Raw genomic sequence first — 19,058 nt, 5'->3', positions numbered from 1 at the left:
AAACTACAAGAATTCTAAATTCATTTAGCTAATACATTTAACAATGACTGTAATATTTTCTGCCTAATCCAGAGGCAGCAAAAAGCCCTGTTTTCTAATTTGTAACTCTCATCTAATCATCTGCAATGTCATACAATCTTAGATTTAAGCAACAGCCACAAACACAATCTTGTTCATCAATTTTTTAAAAGTTGGTATTATCGGCCGGCGCCATGGCTCAAGCCTGTAATCCCAGCACTTTGGGAGGCCAAGGCGGGTGGATCACGAGGTCAAGAGATGGAGACCATCCTGGTCCACATGGTGAAACCCTGTCTCTACTAAAAATACAAAAAATTAGCTGGGCATGGTGGCTTGTGCCTGTAATCCCAGCTACTCAGGAGGCTGCGACAGGAGAATTGCCTGAACTCAGGAGGCGGAGGTTGCGGTGAGCCGAGATCGCGCCATTGCACTCCAGCCTGGGTAACAAGAGTGAAACTCCGTCTCCAAAAAAAAAAAAAACAACAACAACCTTACAGGCCTGGAATTAAACCAGGTATTGCAAATAAAACACAATACACAAAAGATTAATGGCATCTCTGACTACCAGACATTAAGTGTTCTATGGAACTCAAGATTCAGGCAATCAGAGGTTCAACTTAGCACTACTAAATTTGGATACATTAAAACTTTAATTTGTATCAAACTTGTTCTATAGACAACAATTAGAAAAAGAATTTATTTATTTTTGAGATGGGAGTCTCGCTTTGTCACCCAGGCTGGAGTGCAATGGCATGATCTTGCCTCACTGCAACCTCCGCCTCCCAGGTGCAAGCCATTCATTTTCCTGCCTTAGCCTCCCAAGCAGCTAGGATTACAGGCATGCACCACCATACTTGCCTAATTTTTGTATTTTTACTAGAGGTGGGATTTCACCACGTTTCCAAGGTCTTGAACTCCTGACCTCAAGTGATCCACCCACCTCAGCCTCCCAAAGTGCTGGGATTACAGGTGTGAGCCAGTGCACCCAGCCAATAATTTTTCCTTTTACACACAGAATCTTACTGTGTTACCCGCTGGAGTGCTACAGTGTCATCTTGGCTCACTGCAACCTCCATCTCCATGGCTCAAGTGATCCTCCTGCCTCAACTTCCTGAATAGCTGAAACTACAGGCACACACCACTGCACCCAGTTAATTTTTGTATTTTTAGTAGAGATGAGGTTTCGCTCTGTTCCCCAGGCTGGTTTTGAACTCCTGGCCTCAAGTGATCCTCCCAAAGTGCTAGGAAAACAGGCATGAGCCACTGCACCAGGCCATTAATGGTAATTTTATGTTATTTCTCAGAATATGTGTGCTATTTTCAAAGAATAATATTGATAAACTTAGCAAAATTACACTGAGATGACAGCTCCATGTATAGTAAGATGTCTCTAAAGGTATTTCTCTGTTATCATGAGCTGAATTTACCACCTGAAATAAATCCTATCTTTCAGTATCAACAAGTATCTCCCTACTTTGAAGCAGAGAGATTGGCTGGGTATGGTGGCTTATACCTGTAATCCCAGCAATTTGGGAAGCTGAGACCAGAGGACTGCTTGAGCCCAGGAGTTCGTGATCAACCTGAGCAACAAAGTGAGACTCTGTCTCTACAAAAGATTAAAAAGAAAAAAAAAATCAGGCACAATAGTGCATGCCTGTAGTTCTAGTTTAGGAGGCTGGGAGGATCACCTGAGCCCAGGAGGCCAAGGCTACAGTGAGCAATGATCAAACCAATGCACTTCAATGTGGGCAACAGAGCACGACTCTCTAAAAATCAAAAAGAAAAAAATTGAAAAAGGCAGATTGGTAATAACTACGTGAAAGCAACTTAAAAAGCATAATCTAAGCCGGGCGTGTTGGCTCACGCCTGTAATGCCAGCACTTTGGGAGGCTGAGGTGGGTGGATCACTTGAGTTCAGGAATTCGAGACCAGCCTGGCCAACACGGTGAAACCTCATCTTTTTTTTTTTTTAAAAAAAGCACAGCCTAGTGTAAAAATCAATAACTGAATAAAGCAAAAGATTCTGTGGTAAATTTTTAAGTAGAAAAAATAGTATCTGCACATAATTTGAAAAGTAAACTACCAAGTGTCACAAAACTTAAGATTTCAGTGTTATGTCTTAAATTTAACCAAGTAAAAACTACCCATATTCAGTCATATGGCAGAATGTCCTGAGACAAAGTTTAATCAATTCTCAGAAGAAAATTAAGTCTAAAAGAAAAGAAATTAAGGCTAAAAGAAAAATAGAAAAAAAAAAATTGGACCAGGCATGGTGACTCACACCTGTAGTCCCAGCATTTTGGGAGGCCAAGGCAGTGGATCACGAGGTCAGGAGTTCAAGACCATCCTGGCCAAGATGGCGAAACCCCATCTCTACCAAAAATACAAAAAAAATTAGCCAGGTGTGGTGGTGGGCGCCTGTAATCCCATCTACTTGTGAGGTGAGGTAGAGAACTGCTTGAATCTGGAGGCGGAGGTTGCAGTGAGCCAATATTGTGCCACTACATTGCAGCCTGCGAAACAGAGTGAGATTCCATCTCAAAAAAAAATTAAGGCTAAAAAAAAAAAAAATCAAACACAAAGTGTTCATCACACCTTTCAGTCAACTCAGCCTTTATTAACATGCAAGTATCATGTGCTTCAAGATATACAGGTTGACCTAATCTTTTATTCAGTTTTAATGCCTTCAGCTTAAGGTTACTTCAATATCCAACACATAACGTATAAAAACTGGTCAAAGTTAAACTTTATTTCTAGCTATGACTTTGCTTTTTTTTTTTTGAGATTAAGTTTCATTCTTATGGCCCAAACTGGAATGCAGTGGCACAGTCTTGGCTCACCACAACCTCTGCCTCCCAGGATCAAGCAATTCTCCTGCCTCAGCCTCCCAAGTAGCTGGGATTACAGGCATGTGTCACCACGCCCAGCTAATTTTTTTTTTTTTTTTTTTTTTTTGAGACAGAGTTTTGCTCGTTACCCAGGCTGGAGTGCAATGGCACGATCTCGGCTCACCACAACCTCCGACTCCTGGGTTCAGGCAATTCTCCTGCCTCAGCCTCCTGAGTAGATGGGATTACAGGCACGCGCCACTATGCCCAGCTAATTTTTTTGTATTTTTAGTAGAGACGGGGTTTCACCATGTTGACCAGGATGGTCTCCATCTCTTGACCTCGTGACACACCCGCCTTGGCCTCCCAAAGTGCTGGGATTACAGGCGTGAGCCACCGTGCCCAGCCTAATTTTTGTATTTTTAGTAGAGATGGGGTTTCACCATGTTGACCAGGCTGCTCTGGAACTCTTGACCTCAAGTGATCCACCCACCTCGGCCTCCCAAAGTGCTAGGATTACAGGCGTGAGCCACCTTGCCCAGCCTGACCTTGCCTTTTGAAATCATCATTCAGGTTTATATTTGGCATTATTTATCACTGTGGGAGAATATAATTCTTGTACATAATCTTCTATACTAAGACATGTACCAGTATAGCTAAAGAAGTTACTAAGGCGGCTCTGGGCACACTGCCTACAAGTTAGCCCTGCTCTGCAAGGAGCAGCTTAAAAAAAAAGTTACTAAAAATAGGTAATTTATATTTAAATGCTTTCAATAAACTGGCATGTATAATGTTTAAGAGGAAAATTTACTTCTGTGTATGGTTTTTGCAGTTTCCAGAAAAGCTGGTCCATATTAAGCCAGTTTTTTTTTTTTTTTTTTTTTTTTTTGAGACGGAGTTTTGCTCTTGTTACCCAGGCTGGAGTGCAATGGCGCGATCTCGGCTCACTGCAACCTCCGCCTCCTGGGCTCAGGCAATTCTCCTGCCTCAGCCTCCTCAGTAGCTGGGATTACAGGCACACATCACCATGCCCAGCTAATTTTTAGTATTTTTAGTAGAGACGGGGTTTCACCATGTTGACCAGGATGGTCTCGATCTCCTGACCTCGTGATCCACCCGCCTCGGCCTCCCAAAGTGCTGGGATTACAGGCTTGAGCCACCGCGCCTGGCCTCAACCAGTTTTTTTTTTTAAAAAACAAAAACAAAACAAAAAAATGGAATCTCGCTCTGTCACCCAGGCTGGAGTACAGTGGCACAATCTCGGCTCACTGTAACCTCCACCTCCCAGGTTCAAGTGATTCTCATGCCCCAGCTTCATGAGTAGCTGGGCTAACAGGCGTGTGCCAACATGGCCTGCCTAATTTTTGCATTTTTAGTACAGACAGAGTTTTGCCATGTTGGCCAGGCTGGTTTCGAACTCCTGGCCTCAAGTGATCTGCCCACCTCGTCCTCCCAAACTGCTAGGATTACACACTTGAGCCACTGTGCTCAGCCATATTAAGCCAGTCTTAAATAAGCTACAGACTTAAGTTTATGGACCCTGTAATGACAACTTTGTTCCACCTCTGAGATAAAGACAATACTAAACCCATCTCCAGTGCTGCTTTTCCCACGCACAAAGATGCTGTCAATATTTTTTCAAAAAAATTTTTGGCTGCTAAATAGAAAAGCTGAATGAGCTTGACTTCAGTAGAAGACCCACTGATTATGGGTATATTTACTGGGACATATTTTAATAAAAATAATTCATGTAGGATATCTTAAGTGGATTATAAGATTTTCACTCTATCTCTTCACATGTTATTTCTTAATATCCAAATTCGAAGAAGACTGAAATCGTTCAGAAAGGTATAGTTTTAAGATCTGAATAAAGTTAATAGTCTTTTAAAACACAATTTAAACAACTGGAAGTATAATCACAAGGGATTATGAAGGAAGAATAAAAACTGCAAAGGAAGCTTTACAGTCAACGCAAATACAGTACTTTGAATTATCCAAAATGTATAATGCACAAGAACTCTAAGTTATGTAGTTTACTTGCTGACCATGGGCTATAGTTCAGTTACTTCTCCAAAAGCTGTACCTAGTAACCTTCCAAAATTGTTTTTAAATAAAGTTCTTAAACTGTAACAATAAACAAAATGACAAGGTACACGTGAAGAATATTGCAGTTTATCAAAAGACGTAAGAAATTTCAACTCATACTTGGAGAGTTATAAAAATCAATGTTTTGTCTAAGTTATAAACATGTTTATAATGCAATTATTTGCATAACTCTAGTAATGCTAATGACGGCTGTAAGATCAGAATAGATTTCTTAAAAAAAACACCAAAAACACAAAAGTATTTAGCCCCATTATTTCCCTGTAGAACGTGTTCATTTATGACTAAATTTCAGTATTTATTATATCATCACTGCTGATTTTAAGTCACATTCAAAGGATAAGGCAAAACCACCTACGAATTGGCATATTTGTTTATTTCTGTTTGTGAAAATGTCCTTAATTTGTTGATGTAGCAAACGAATTTCAACTTTGATTGCTATGCAAAAAACAGAAGATAATCTGCTTTGCACTGAACTTTATACAGTTCAACTGCATACAGGCAACATGCTATATAAGAAAAAATTACTAACTGAACTACAGGTATTAAATACTGAAAAGAGTTAACAGTTTATTATAATTTATTTTATTTAACAATCTAGGAAGTTCGCAGCCATCAGCAGTTCTAGTGCAATTTCAGGTGCAATTGGGAATTCAGGAATCTCAGTGGAGCTGTTAGTGTAGCGAACCTTGTACGTAAAATACATGCATACTTTTGATAGCACATGTGAAGGTATCTCTCTAAAATTGACCTCATTGGTTTCGTTCTCAGCAAATTGACCTGTAAAACAAAAGAATTATGTATGTTACTGACTGAACTGGGTCCCCCAAAGTCATGTGTTGAAGTCTCAATCCCTAGTACCACAGAATGTGACTGTATTTAGAGATAAGATCTTTAAAGAGGTAATTAAGTTAAAAAGAGTTCATTAGGTAACAATCCGTTATGATTGGTGTTCTTATAAGAAGAGTTTAGGACAGAGATGGGCAGAGGGAAAATCGTGTGAAGACAGGGAGAAGATAGTCATGTACAAGACAAGAAGACAGCCTCAGAAGAGACCAATTGTGCCAACACCTTAATTTTCAACATCTACACTCCAGAATTGTGACAAAATAAAGTTCTGTTGTTTAAGCCATCCAGTTGTGGTTTTGGCAGCCCTAGCAAACTAATCATCATTAAAATAACCTCAATCAGCACCAAACGAATTACAGAATTCTGATTTTTTTAGTATTAACAACATAAAAAAAGTTTTTTGTTTCTTAATTTTGAGACATGTCTCACTCTGTTGCTCAGGCTAGAGTGCAGGGGCATGGTGTGCAACCTCTGCCTCCTGGGTTCGAGTGATCCTCCCATCTCAGCCTCCTCGAGTAGCTAGGACAACAGGTGTGTGCCACCACACCAGGCTTCTGTATTTTTTTGTTGAGACAGGGTTTTGCTGGTCTTGAACTCCTGGACTCAAGTGAGTCCTAAACTTTAGGAGCCTGCCTCAGCCTTCCAAAGTGCTAAGGTTACAGGCTTCGGCCACTGTACCTGGCCAAAAACATTTAAAAAAACTTTTATTAAGATAGTACTTGAGGGCCAGGTGCAGTGGCTCATGCCTGTAATCCCAGCACTTTGGGAGGCCAAAGTGGGCAGATCATTTGAGGTCAGAAGTTTGAGACCAGCCTGACCAACATGGTGAAATGCCATCTCTACTAAAAACAGAAAATTAGCTGGGTGTGGTGCCAAGTGCTAGTAATCCCAGCTACTTGGGAAGCTAAGGCAGGAGAATCGCTTGAATCTGGGATGTGGAGGTTGCAGCGAGTTGAGAATGCACCACTGTACTCCAGCCTGGGCAACAAGAATTAAACTCCATTTCAAAAAAAAAAAAAAAAGTACTTGAAATTCTTCAAGACTGAATTTTAAAATTCTAATTCTCTCTTTGTGGGTTGAAAACTTAAGTAGCTTTTCCCAAGAATCTTGGTGGCATGATTACTGAAGGGTAAGCAGGATAAAAAAGTGAAATCATTTTTGAAAAAGGTCAGTCCAGGGAATCAAGTCTTTACGGATTATCAGGATCCCCGTGTTGTACTGAATTGTCATGTAAAAATCAAGTCAGGGTCCGGGCATGGTGGCTCATACCTGTAATTCCAGCACTAGAAGCCAAGGCGGGTGAATCACAAGGTCAGGATTTCAAGACACCAGCCTGGCCAACAAGGTAAAACCCAGTCTCTACTAAAAATATAAAAATTTAGATGGGTGCAGTGGTGGGTGCCAGTAATCCTAGCTACACGAAAAGCTGAGGCAGGAGAATCACTTGAATCCGGGAAGTGGAAGTTGCAGTGAGCCGAGATTGTGCCACTGCACTCTAGCCTGGGCAACAGAGCAAGACTCCGTCTCAAAATAACAATAATAATAAATAATATGGCCGGGCGCGGTGACTCAAGCCTGTAATCCCAGCACTTTGGGAGGCCGAGGCGGGTGGATCACGAGGTTGAGAGTTCGAGACCATCCTGGTCGACATGGTGAAACCCCATCTCTACTAAAAATACAAAAAATCAGCTGGGCATGGTGGCATGTGCCTGTAATCCCAGCTACTCAGGAGGCTGAGGCAGGAGAATTGCCTGAACCCAGGAGGCGGAGGTTGCGGTGAGCCGAGATCGCGCCATTGCACTCCAGCCTGGGTAACAAGAGCGAAACTCCGTCTCAAAAAAAAAAAAAAATAATAATAATAAATAATAATAAAGTCAAGGCAAGTAACAGGTTTTCTGATTTGGCTATTCTGAGAATGCGTGAATATATAAAATCACTTGGAATCCAGGAGGTGGAAGTTGCAACAAGCTGAGATCATGCCACTGCACTCCAGCCTGGGTGATAAAGCGAGACTCCATCTCAAAAACGAAACAAACAAAAATCTACTTCAACTATTTAACTAAAATAATAAGAAAAATACTAAAAATAAATGATCTGAGCATGGTGGCTCACAATTGTAATCACAGCACTCTGGGAGACCCACTTGTAGTCTTAGCTACTGAGGAGCCTCAGGTGGGAGGATGCTTGACCCAGGAGTTTGAGGCTGCAGTGAGCCATAATGGCACCACTGTACTCCAGCCTGGGCAACAGAGGGAGACCCCTGTCTCAAACAAATAAGCAAAAGAAACATTTCAAGAAAGGAATTGCATTGTTTCCCCCTTTAGTGTTTTTTTTTTTTTTTTGAGATGGAGTTTTGCTCTTGTTGCCCAGGCTGGAGTGCAATGGCGTGATCTTGGCTTCCTGCAATCTCTGCCTCCTGGGTTCAAGCGATTCTCCTGTCTCAGCCTCCCCAGTAGCTGGGATTTCAGGCATGTGCCACCACACCCGGCTAATTTTGTATTTTTAGTAGTGACTGGGTTTCTCCATGTTGGTCAGGCTGGTCTCAAACTCTCAACCTAAGGTGATCTGCTTGCCTCGGCCTCCCAAAGTGCTCGGATTACAGGTGTGGGCCACCGTGCCTGGCCTCCTCCTTCAGTTTTTTTTTTTTTTTTTTTAAATATGATCATGTTAATGAGATTGCATAACACATTTTTTTCTTCTTGTGGCCCAGGCTGAAGTGCAATGGCACAATCTCGGCTCACTCAAACCTCCCGGGTTCAAGCAATTCTCCTACCTCAGCATCCTGAGTAGTCGGGATTACAGGTATACGCCACTATGCCTGGCTAATTTTTTTGGTATTTTTAACAGAGACAGAGTTTCTCGATGTTGGCCAGGTGATCTCAAACTCCCGACCTCAAATGATCCACCTGCCTCGGCCTCCCAAAGTGCTGGGATTACAGGCATGAGCCAATGTGCCTGGCCAACATCTTCCTTTGTTTAACAGCATTTCATTAACAGTTTTTCAGTCATTCCTCAAAATTTCTGCAGCTACATAAAGGCTGTATCATTTAGCAGTCTAGTACTAGCACTGTGTACTGAAAATAAAATGCATTTAACATCTACAAATATTCTTTGAGAATATAGTATTTTAAAACTTTTATATAGTATTTTATAAAATGCATTTAACATCTACAAATATACTTTTGAGAATACAGTATTTTAAAATGTTTATATAGTATTTTTAAAAGTTTTAAGTATTTTATTTTAAAATACTATATAAATGTTTTAAAATACTGTATTCTCAAAGTATATTTGTAGATGTTAAATACATTTTATAAAGTTTTATTTTAAAAAGTTATATTTTGATGAAGCTTTATCAAGTTATATTTTAAAGTTTTAAAATACTACATAAAAGTTTTAAAATACTATACTCTCAAAGTATATCTGTAGAGTTTTAAAATACTATACTCTCAAAGTATATGTAGATGTGAAATGCTTTTTATGTATCTGTTGTTTGGGGGTATAGTGGAGGAGAGAGAAAGGAGTACAGAAGAACTCAGCAAATAATTCACAACAATGAGGTAAATGTTTGGTTTGCCAATAACCAGAACTCCCTTTTTCTTGAATACATGTCTGAAATATTGCCAATAGGCACTTATGAAAGCCTTTGATACTGGCTTTAATATTAGTGATTTTAAAAGGTGAGATTCATATAACACAAAATTAACCTTTTTTTTTTTTGAGACGGAGTCTTGCTCTGTCATCAGGCTGGAGTGCAGTGGCACAATCTCGGTTCACTGCAACCTCCACCTCCTGGGTTCAAACGATTCTTCCGCCTCAGCCCCCCAGAGTGCTAGGGCCACAGGCGCATGCCACTATGCCTAAGTTTTTTCTATTTTTAGTAGAGACGGGGTTTTATCGTGTTGTCCAGGCTGGTCTCGATCTCTTGACCTTGTGATCCACCCACCTTGGCCTCCCAAAGTGCTGGGATTACAGGCGTGAGCCACCGCGTTCGGCCAAAATTAACCACTTTAAAGTGTACAATTGAGTGGCGTTTAGCATATTTACAATGTTGTTCAACTATCCCTTCCATATAGTTCCCAAACATTTTCATCATTCCAAATTAAAACCCAGTAATCCATTAAACAGTTATTCCTTGTCTTCCTCACTCCCTAGCCTCTGGCAAACACCAATCTGCTTTCTGTCTCTATTGATTTACCTATTCTGGATATTTCACACAAATGGAATCATACAAATATGTCACATTTTGCGTCTGGGTTCTTTTACTTAGTATGCTGTGGAGATGCGTATGTGCTGTAGCATGTTATCAGTACTTCATTGCTTTCATGCAAACAGTAGTTTGGAGCTGAATGTTTTCCTGATCCTTCCAAGATAAAAATCTTGTGTTTAAATTAAAGAAGATCAAATTTATAAAAAGCAAAAGCTCTTTGTTTCTAGCCCGTTGTTATAAAATGAAATTAATTTTCAATTAGAATTCTGTTGGTATTTGTGATTTTTCTCCCCCTAAAGTACTTCTTGCATTGTCCCGTGGAAAAGCTCAAAAGCAATTCATCAGATTATCACAGCCATGGGGTGGGTGAGTGTGTGTGTGTTGGGGGGTGCAATTCAACCAAAGAGCATTAAGTATCTTTAGCACCCAGATTGGGGCCCCTAATTACCATTTTCTACTAAAACACAACAGGGATTTTTTGAGAAACAGCTGTTTTCAGGATTGGGGAACAATGTACATGGCATGCCTGAAGTATATTATTACAGAAAGTAGAACAGCTCTTCAAGACTAACGAAGTCATGTCAAAAGGACACAGGAGCTAACACAATGTGGCTCTTTCTGACATAAAAATGAAGCAAGTGGCTGAGTATCAGTAAGAGTGACTGCAACAGACAGAAAAACACTAAGTATAAAGTCATGAGTTCATGATGACATGCAAACACTCAAAACAAAAACAAAACACTCTTTACTACTGGATGATGCTGAAGAACCAATCCATTACTCTGAAAAATATTTAAAAGGAAAAAAAAAATCAAGTCTTTATTGTCTTTCCCATACAGAATATATTTCAATGTAACCAAATAGTATCTTATAGGAAAATTCTAGCTAATAAATGCAAAAAAAATTTACAGAATTGGAAAATCACTGTTTTGTAATCTCAAAGTAAATCTGAACAACAATCACAATGAGTGCTAAATCAGAGTAGGGAATTTTTCATGAATGAATCAGCCTTACAACCCTGGAACCAACTGATCAAGCTTGACACTGCTCAAAGACGTGATACAATAGGAATACAAGAGTGTTACCTACAAAGGATCCTTTGCCTAGAAAAATGAACCAGGGTCTAATCAAGTCTCTGGAATTTTAACTATGAGTTTACAGAATAAAACTCAAATATAATTCAATCTGAAATATGGATAGCACACAAATGACCTTGCTTCTCTGTAAAGTTAATGGCTTTAAAAAAAAAAAAAAGAAAAAGTACAGGGGAACTACTGCAGATTTTGCAATTGAAATGACACAACATCAGGCATGTGCTTGAAATACTCCAAAAAAGTAAGGATAATGAAATGACTTAAGATTGGCAAAATTGGCTGGGCGCAGTGGCTCACGCCTGTAATCCCAGCACTTTGGGAGGCCGAGGCAGGTGGACTGCTTGAGGTTAGGAGTTCAAGAGCAGCCTAGCCAACATGGTGAAACCCCGTCTCTACTAAAAATACTAAAATTAGCTGGGTGTCGTGGCGGCATGCCTGTAATACTAGGTACTCAAGAGGCTGAGGGAAGAGAGTTGCTTGAACCTGGGAGGCGGAGGCTGCAATGAGCCAAGACTGTGCCATGACACTCCAGCATGGGAGACAGAGCAAAAGACTGGCAAAATGTTAATAACTATTGAAGCTGGATGATGGATACATGGAGGTGTATGACACAGTTCTCTTTACTTCTGAGTAGGTTTTTAAATCTCCATAGTAAAAACATAGAAAAAGAATTAGGCCAGGCTCACACCTGTAATCCCAGCACTTCAGGAGGCCAAGTCAGGAGGACTGCTCGAGCCAGGAGTTCAAGGCCAATCTGGGAAATGTCACTACAAAAAAAAAAAAAAAAAAGTGCATGCCCATGGTTCCAGCTATTCAGGAAGTTGAGGTGGGAGGATTACTTGAGCCTAGGAGGGCTTGTGCCACTTCATTCCCGCCCGGGCAACAGAGCAAGACCCTGTCTCAAAAACAAACAAAAAAACCCAACAACAACAACAACACAACAACCACCACCAAAACCAGAAAGAGCCGGGCACGGTGGCTCACGCCTGTAATCCCAGCACTTTGGGAGGCTGAGGCGGGTGGATCACGAGGTCAAGAGATCGAGACCATCCTGGTCAATATGGTGAAACCCTGTCTCTACTAAAAATACAAAAAAATTTAGCTGGGCATGGTGGCGTGTGCCTGTAATCCCAGCTACTCAGGAGGCTGAGACAGGAGAACTGCCTGAGCCCAGGAGGTGGAAGTTGCAGTGAGCCGAGATCACACCATTGCATTCCAGCCTGGGTAACAAGAGTGAAACTCCGTGTCAAAAAAAAAAAAAAAAAAACCCAGAAAGAAAAGAATTGCACAGGATCCCAAATAGCCAAAACAATCTTGAAACAGAAAAACAAAACTGGAGGCTTCATTCTTTCTGATTTTGAAATTTACTACAAAGCTACAGTAATCAAAACAGTGTGGTACTGACATAAGGACAGACATACAGATAAATGGAATGGAAATGAAAGCCCATAAACACACGCATCTACAGTCAACTGATTATCAACAAGGGTGCCATGGAGAAATGGTTTCTTCAACAAATGGTAGTGGGATAGCCACATGCAAAAGAATGAAGCTGATCTCTTACCTCACAGCATAAACAAAAATTAACTTAAGACCAAATACCTAAATTTCAGAGCCAAACCCATAAAACTCCTGTAAGAAAACACAGGGTTACATTTGACAACAGATTCTTATATAAGACACAAAAACCAAAGGAAAAATAAGTCACACTTCAAAATTAAAAATGTGCTTCAACTTTGGGAGGCTGAGGTGGGTGGATCACTTGAGGCTAGGAGTTTGACACCAGCCTGGTCAATATGGCAAAATCCTGTCTCTACTGAAAATACAAAAATAAGCCAGGTGTGGTGGCAAGTGCCTGTAATCCCAGCTACTCAGGAGGCTGAGACAGGAGAACTGCTTGAACCTGGGAGAGGGTGCAGTAAGCCAAAATCATGCCACTGCATTCTAGCCTGGGCGACAGAGCGAGATTCCGTCTCAAAAACAAAACAAAACAAAACAAAACAAAAAAAACCATCAGATAGGCTGGGTGTGTGGGGGCTCAAGTCTATAATCCCAGTACTTTTTGAGGCCCAGGGGAGCTGATCGCTTGAGGCCAGGAATTCAAGACCAGCCTGGCCAACACAGCGACAACTGTCTCTACCAAAAGTACAAAAAAAATTAGCTGGGCATGGTGGTATGCACCTACAATTCCAGCTACGAAGCAATCTAAGGCACGACAATTATTTAAACCTGGGAGGTGGAGGCTGCGGTAAGTGGAGATTGTACCACTATACTCCAGGCTGGGCAACAGAGTGAAACTATCTCAAAACACAACCACCAACAACCAACCAACCGAAAACCCACTAGATAACCACTTCACACCCATTAAGATAGCAGTAATAAAAAAAGACACTAACAAATATTGGTCAAGACATATACAAATTGGAATAGGACACTGTTGGCAGAAACGTAAAACAATTCAGCCACTGTGAAAACAATTTTGTGGCTCCTCCAAAAGTTAAACAGAATTGTCATATGATCAAGCAACTGTACTTCTAAGAAGACACCCAAAAGAACTGAAAGCTGGTATTCAAACAATATTTGTACACAGATGTTCACAGAAGTACTCATGGCAGCCAAAATGTGTCAACAACTGAAATATTTGTCAACTGATGAATAAACTGTAAAATATTCACACCTGGATGAATGGAATATTATTCAGTCATAAAAAAGAATGAAGTACTGTACATACACCACATGAATGAAACTTGAAAACATGACAAATAACAAAAGCCAGATACCAAAAGGTCATATACTGCATGATTCAATTTATATAAAATGTCCAGAACAGGCAAATTAGAAAGCCAACTGGTGGCAGTCAGACACTGAGGGTAGAGAATGGGAAGGGACAGTGATAGCTGATGAGTGTGGGGTTTACTTTTGGAGTAATAATGTTTTGGACCTAGACAGAGGCGATGGTTGCAAAATATTGTGAATATAGCAAATGCCACTAAACTGTACACTTTAAAACAGCTGCTTTTAGATTATGTGAATTTTATTTCAAGGAAAAATGTTAAGAATAGATTTGGAAGGTGGCAACTTTTATTGATAAACTTTTTATCTAGCTAGGAGCACAAATCACCAGTCTGGTTAAAAGGCTGACTATGGAAACTAATATAGGGAAACACTTTCCTACTACAAAATAATCAATTCGGTCTTGTTGAAACTTATAGGATACATGACGGAAAACAGAAAATGGCAGAAAACAATTTTTTCCCAATGCAATATAATCATGCCAAAGGCCGGGTGTGGTGCCTGCCTGTAAGCCCTGCACTTTGGGAGACCAAGGCGGGCAGATCAACTAAGGTCAGGAGTTCAAGACCAGCCAGGCTATGGATCACTTGAGGTCAGGAGTCCAAGACCAGCCAGACCAACATGGAGAAACCCTGTCTCTACTAAAACTACAAAAAATTAGCTGGGTGTGGTGATGCAGGCCTGTAATCCCAGCTACTCAAGAGGCTGAAGCAAGAGAATCGCTTGAACCCTGGAGGTGGAGGCTGCAGTAAGCTGAGATCGCGCCATTGTACTCCAGCCTGAGCAACAAGAGTGAAACTACTTTTCAAAAAAAAAAGACCAGCCTGGCCAACATAGTGAAACCCCATCTCTACTAAAAACACAAAAGTTAGCCAGGAGTGGTAGCACGTGCCTGTAATCCCAGCTACTTGAGAGTCTGAGGCAGGAGAATCACCTGAACCCACTGGAAGTGGAGGCTGCAGTGAGCTGAGATTGCACAATTGCACTCCACTCTGGGCAACAGAGTAAGACTCTGTCTCAAACACAAAAACAGAAACAAAATCATACAATGTTAGAAGAGTTATTCTCTTTCTTTAAATGCTGAATCATTTAATTCAACTTTAAAATATCCACCAAACATTAAAAGTGAATATATGAAGAAAAAGAACTGTACTTACCTGGGCCACTCAACATGGCTTTTATTGTGCCTGATGTTAATGCATGTTCTCTTTTTACAATAAATTCATGGCCATCAGATGATATCAATTTGACATACATGGCATCAGGGCCTTCACAGCCACCATAGGTTTTCTCCTCTCCATCTAAAGTAAAGCAAGTAGTGAAACAATTTTTGAATAACACAATGTATTAAAAATAAATAGGTTTGGGCAGGTGTGGTGGCTCCTGCCTGCAATCTCAGCACTTCGGGAGTCCGAGGCAGCGATAGTCTGAGGTGAGTTCAAGAGCAGCCTAGTCAACATGGTGAAACCCCGTCTCTACTAAAAATGCAAAAATTGGCCAGGCACGGTGGCTCAAGCCTGTAATCCCAGCACTTTGGGAGGCCGAGACAGGTGGATCACGAGGTCAAGAGATCAAGACCATCCTGGTCCACATGGTGAAACCCTGCCTCTACTAAAAAACACACACAAAAAAATTAGCTGGGCATGGTGGTGCGTGCCTGTAATCCCAGCTACTCAGGAGGCTGAGGCAGGAGATTTGCCTGAATCCAGGAGGCAGAGGTTGTGGTGAGCCAAGATCGCGCCATTGCACTCCAGCCTGGGTAACAAGAGTGAAACTCCGTCTCAAAAAAAAAAAAAGCAACAATTAGCTGGGCGTGGTGGTGCACGCCTTTACTCCCAGCTACTTGGGAGGTTGAGTGAGGCAGGACAATCCCTTGAACCTGGGAGACAGAGGTTGCCAATGAGCTGAGATGACACCACTGCACTCTAGCCTGGGCGACAGAGCAAGACCCTATATCAAAAAACAAAATAAAATAAAATGAACTCAGACCAGAAACATATCTGGAAGGTCGTAGTCACCAAGACTTTGACAGTTTTTTAACTCCTTGTTTTATGATTCTCTAAACATCTTCCAATGTCAGAATAAACTGTAGATTTAAGAATGCTACTTCAGGTGAAAATTTACTAGTATTTTTCAAGGAGGTATTAACAGTTTTTTGTAACCAAAGCAGTCCATTCAAATTTGAAGACTAAGACAAAACATTTAAATAGTATAACTTTAATTATATCACCTGAAATAGATTTTTAGAAATAAAAATGCATAGCACATTTATGAATCAGTGTTTACATACCATGTGAGCTCAGCTTCCTTTGACAAGCCCTAAATTCTAAAAGTTACAACTTCTTTTACTCAGCATTTTACTCTTGACAGTTAAAAATAATGACCAAAATATGTATTTAAACAATACTCAATTTAAACGGATGCATAATTAAAAATAATTAATATGCACAAAATTTTGCTCTTTAAAAAACCTCAAAGCTGACGTGGAGACAGAGTGCACAGATGTTACTCTGCTACTACCATCGCTGCTGGACTGACTTCAGTCACACTAGCCAAATACAGAGTAAAAGTTACATATGCAAGTTAAAGATCTCCTTAATTTTTACAATTTTGTATTATAACATAATTTTAATTTTTATAATGATCAACATATGAAATAAAATATCTTAAGGTTTATCCTAAAAACTTAGGAAGCCCTAAAAAGAAGGAGAAGGATGAAGCTGAAGTACTGTTCAGCCACAAATCTCCATTTATTAATTAATTCAGAAATCTCTAAAATTAAGTATCAAAATCACTCATGTGCTACCACTGCCAAAAATTGTTTGAGTCAAACCACAAAAAAACAACCAGACAAATTTGAATTGAGGAATAGTCTTTAAGAGACTAAAGAGACAAGTTAATGCAGTACAATCATTTTAAAAACTTTGTCAGTCCATCCGTCCATCCATCCACCCGCCCATTTATTTATTTATTCATTCATTCATTCATTTATTCATATTTTTTGAGACAGAGTCTCACTCTTGTTGTGGAGTACAGTGATACAATCTTGGCTCACTGCAACTTCTACCTTCTGGGTTCAAGAGATTCTCCTGCCTCAGCCTCCTGAGTAGCTGGTATTACAGGTGCCCACCACCATGCCCAAATGATTTTTGTATTTAGCAGGGACAGGGTTTCACCATGTTGGTCAAACTGGTCTTGAACTCCTGAAATCAAGTGAAATCAAGTGATCCGCCTGCCTTGGCTCCCAAAGTGCTAGAATTATAGGTATGAATCGCTGCACCCGGCCTACTTACTTACTTGCAGTTTATTTTTTTTAGGAGATAGGGCCTTGCTCTGTCACCCAGGTTGGAGTACAGTAGCACAATCACGGCTCACAGTAACCTGGAACCCCTGGGTTCACGGGACCCTTAGGTCTCAGCCTTCAAAGTAGCTGTAGCTGGGACCACAGGCGTGCACCACCATGCCTGGCTTTGGTCACTGTTATTTTAAAAGGGGCTCTCATTCCATGTAAAACTTGTAATAAATATGTATGCCTACTTAATTCTGAGACCCAGTCAGGACTCCAAGAGGACTGAAATAAGAGTTTTGCCAATCTACACTATGAAAACATACACACACACACACACACGTGTGTGTGAAAGCAAATGTGGCAAAATGTTAACAATCTGGTGAAAGCTATGTTAGTATCTTTTTTTGTCTAATTTTTCATAAATAGCTGGGGGACCCATAAAGACGTAAGTAGCTTCTAACTTATAGACTACTCAAGTATACAGATTTTTAGCAGTTTCTGCCAACCTCTAAGAAGAAAAATAAAAATAGTTACTTCAATTTATACTTCTAATATTTTTAACAACAGAAATCATTTTGTTGGAAGAGTTTCAAATTTCTTAAGGTAAAACTACTGACTAGAAATCACAAATTGGAGTTAGCACGATATTATTACTGATCTGCCTGTCAGGAATATACAGTTAGCCGGGCGCGGTGGCTCAAGCCTGTAATCCCAGCACTTTGGGAGGCCGAGGCGGGTGGATCACGAGGTCAAGAGATCAAGACCATCCTGGCCAACATGGTGAAACCCCGTCTCTACTAAAAATACAAAAAATTAGCTGGGCATGGTGGTGCGTGCCTGTAATCCCAGCTACTCAGGAGGCTGAGGCAAGAGAATTGCCTGAACCCAGGAGGCGGAGGTTGCGGTGAGCCGAGACCGTGCCATTGCACTCCAGCCTGGGTAACAAGAGTGAAACTCCGTCTCAAAAAAAAAAAAAAAAAAAAAAAAGGAATATACAGTTATACATTTCTTAACAATGGGGATACCGTCCAAGAAATGCATCATTAGGCAATTTTGTCATGACGCAAAAATCTTAAGAGTATACTTACACTGAGGCTATATGATATAGCCTACTGCTCCTACACTACAAACCTGTACAACATGTTACTGTCTGAATATGGTAAGCAACTGTAACATGATGGTATTTGTGTATTTAAACATAGAAAAGGTATAGTAAAAATATAGCATAAAAGATTTTAAAAGGTATACCTGTATAAGGCACTCACTAATTTCCAGGACTAGTTTGCAGGACTGGAAATTGCTCTTTGTGAATAGGTGAGTGAGTGGTAAGTGAATGTGAAGGTCTAGGACATATTACTATACTACTATAAACTTCGTAAATACTGTATACTTAGGCTACAGCACACTGATTTTTTCTTCAACAATAAATTAACTTTACTGTAATTTTTGGTTTATAAACACTAATTTTTAAAACTTTTTGACTCTTGAAATAACACTTAGCTTAAAATAAATATACCATACAGTGTATTTATATATATATAAATGTATTTTTAAAAATTGACTTCCCCAAAGAACCTTAAGCATTTTACTTATATATTTATTTTATATTTTAGAGACAGGGTCTTAATCTGTTGCCCAGCTGGAGCGCAGTGCCACAATCATGGCTTATTTCTGCCTCAAACTCCTGGGCTCACTCCAACTCTCTCGTCTCAGCCTCCCAGGCAGTTGGGCTCACAGGCGTGAGCCATGTACCCAGTGCTATTTTTCTTTATATATATATATATATATATATATATATATATATATATTTTGAGATGGAGTTTCCCTCTTGTTGCTCAGGCTGGAGTGAAATGGCGCGATCTTGGTTCACCACA

At 40.2% G+C, this 19,058-nt stretch overlaps 1 protein-coding gene across 2 annotated transcripts in view; it reads right to left on the bottom strand.

Annotated features, from left to right (window-relative positions):
- Positions 1–5,511: 5,511 nt before the first annotated feature.
- The window catches only part of ELOC (elongin C), a 37,588-nt gene continuing 24,041 nt past the window's right edge, over positions 5,512–19,058 (bottom strand). For both annotated transcript variants that reach the window (XM_010351431.3, XM_074386981.1), the window contains 2 exons: positions 15,053–15,196; positions 5,512–5,729 (listed from right to left, as the gene is read on the bottom strand). In XM_010351431.3, coding sequence (XP_010349733.1) covers positions 5,539–5,729; positions 15,053–15,152 — 291 coding nt within the window. In that variant the 5' untranslated portion in view covers positions 15,153–15,196 and the 3' untranslated portion in view covers positions 5,512–5,538. The remainder of the gene's footprint in view (positions 5,730–15,052; positions 15,197–19,058) is intronic.

This window comes from Saimiri boliviensis, chromosome 15, assembly GCF_048565385.1.
Source record: "Saimiri boliviensis isolate mSaiBol1 chromosome 15, mSaiBol1.pri, whole genome shotgun sequence".
Classification (NCBI taxonomy): domain Eukaryota; kingdom Metazoa; phylum Chordata; class Mammalia; order Primates; family Cebidae; genus Saimiri; species Saimiri boliviensis.
The sequence above is the reverse complement of the archived record's forward strand: the minus strand, read 5'-3'. Positions and strand labels throughout refer to the sequence as shown.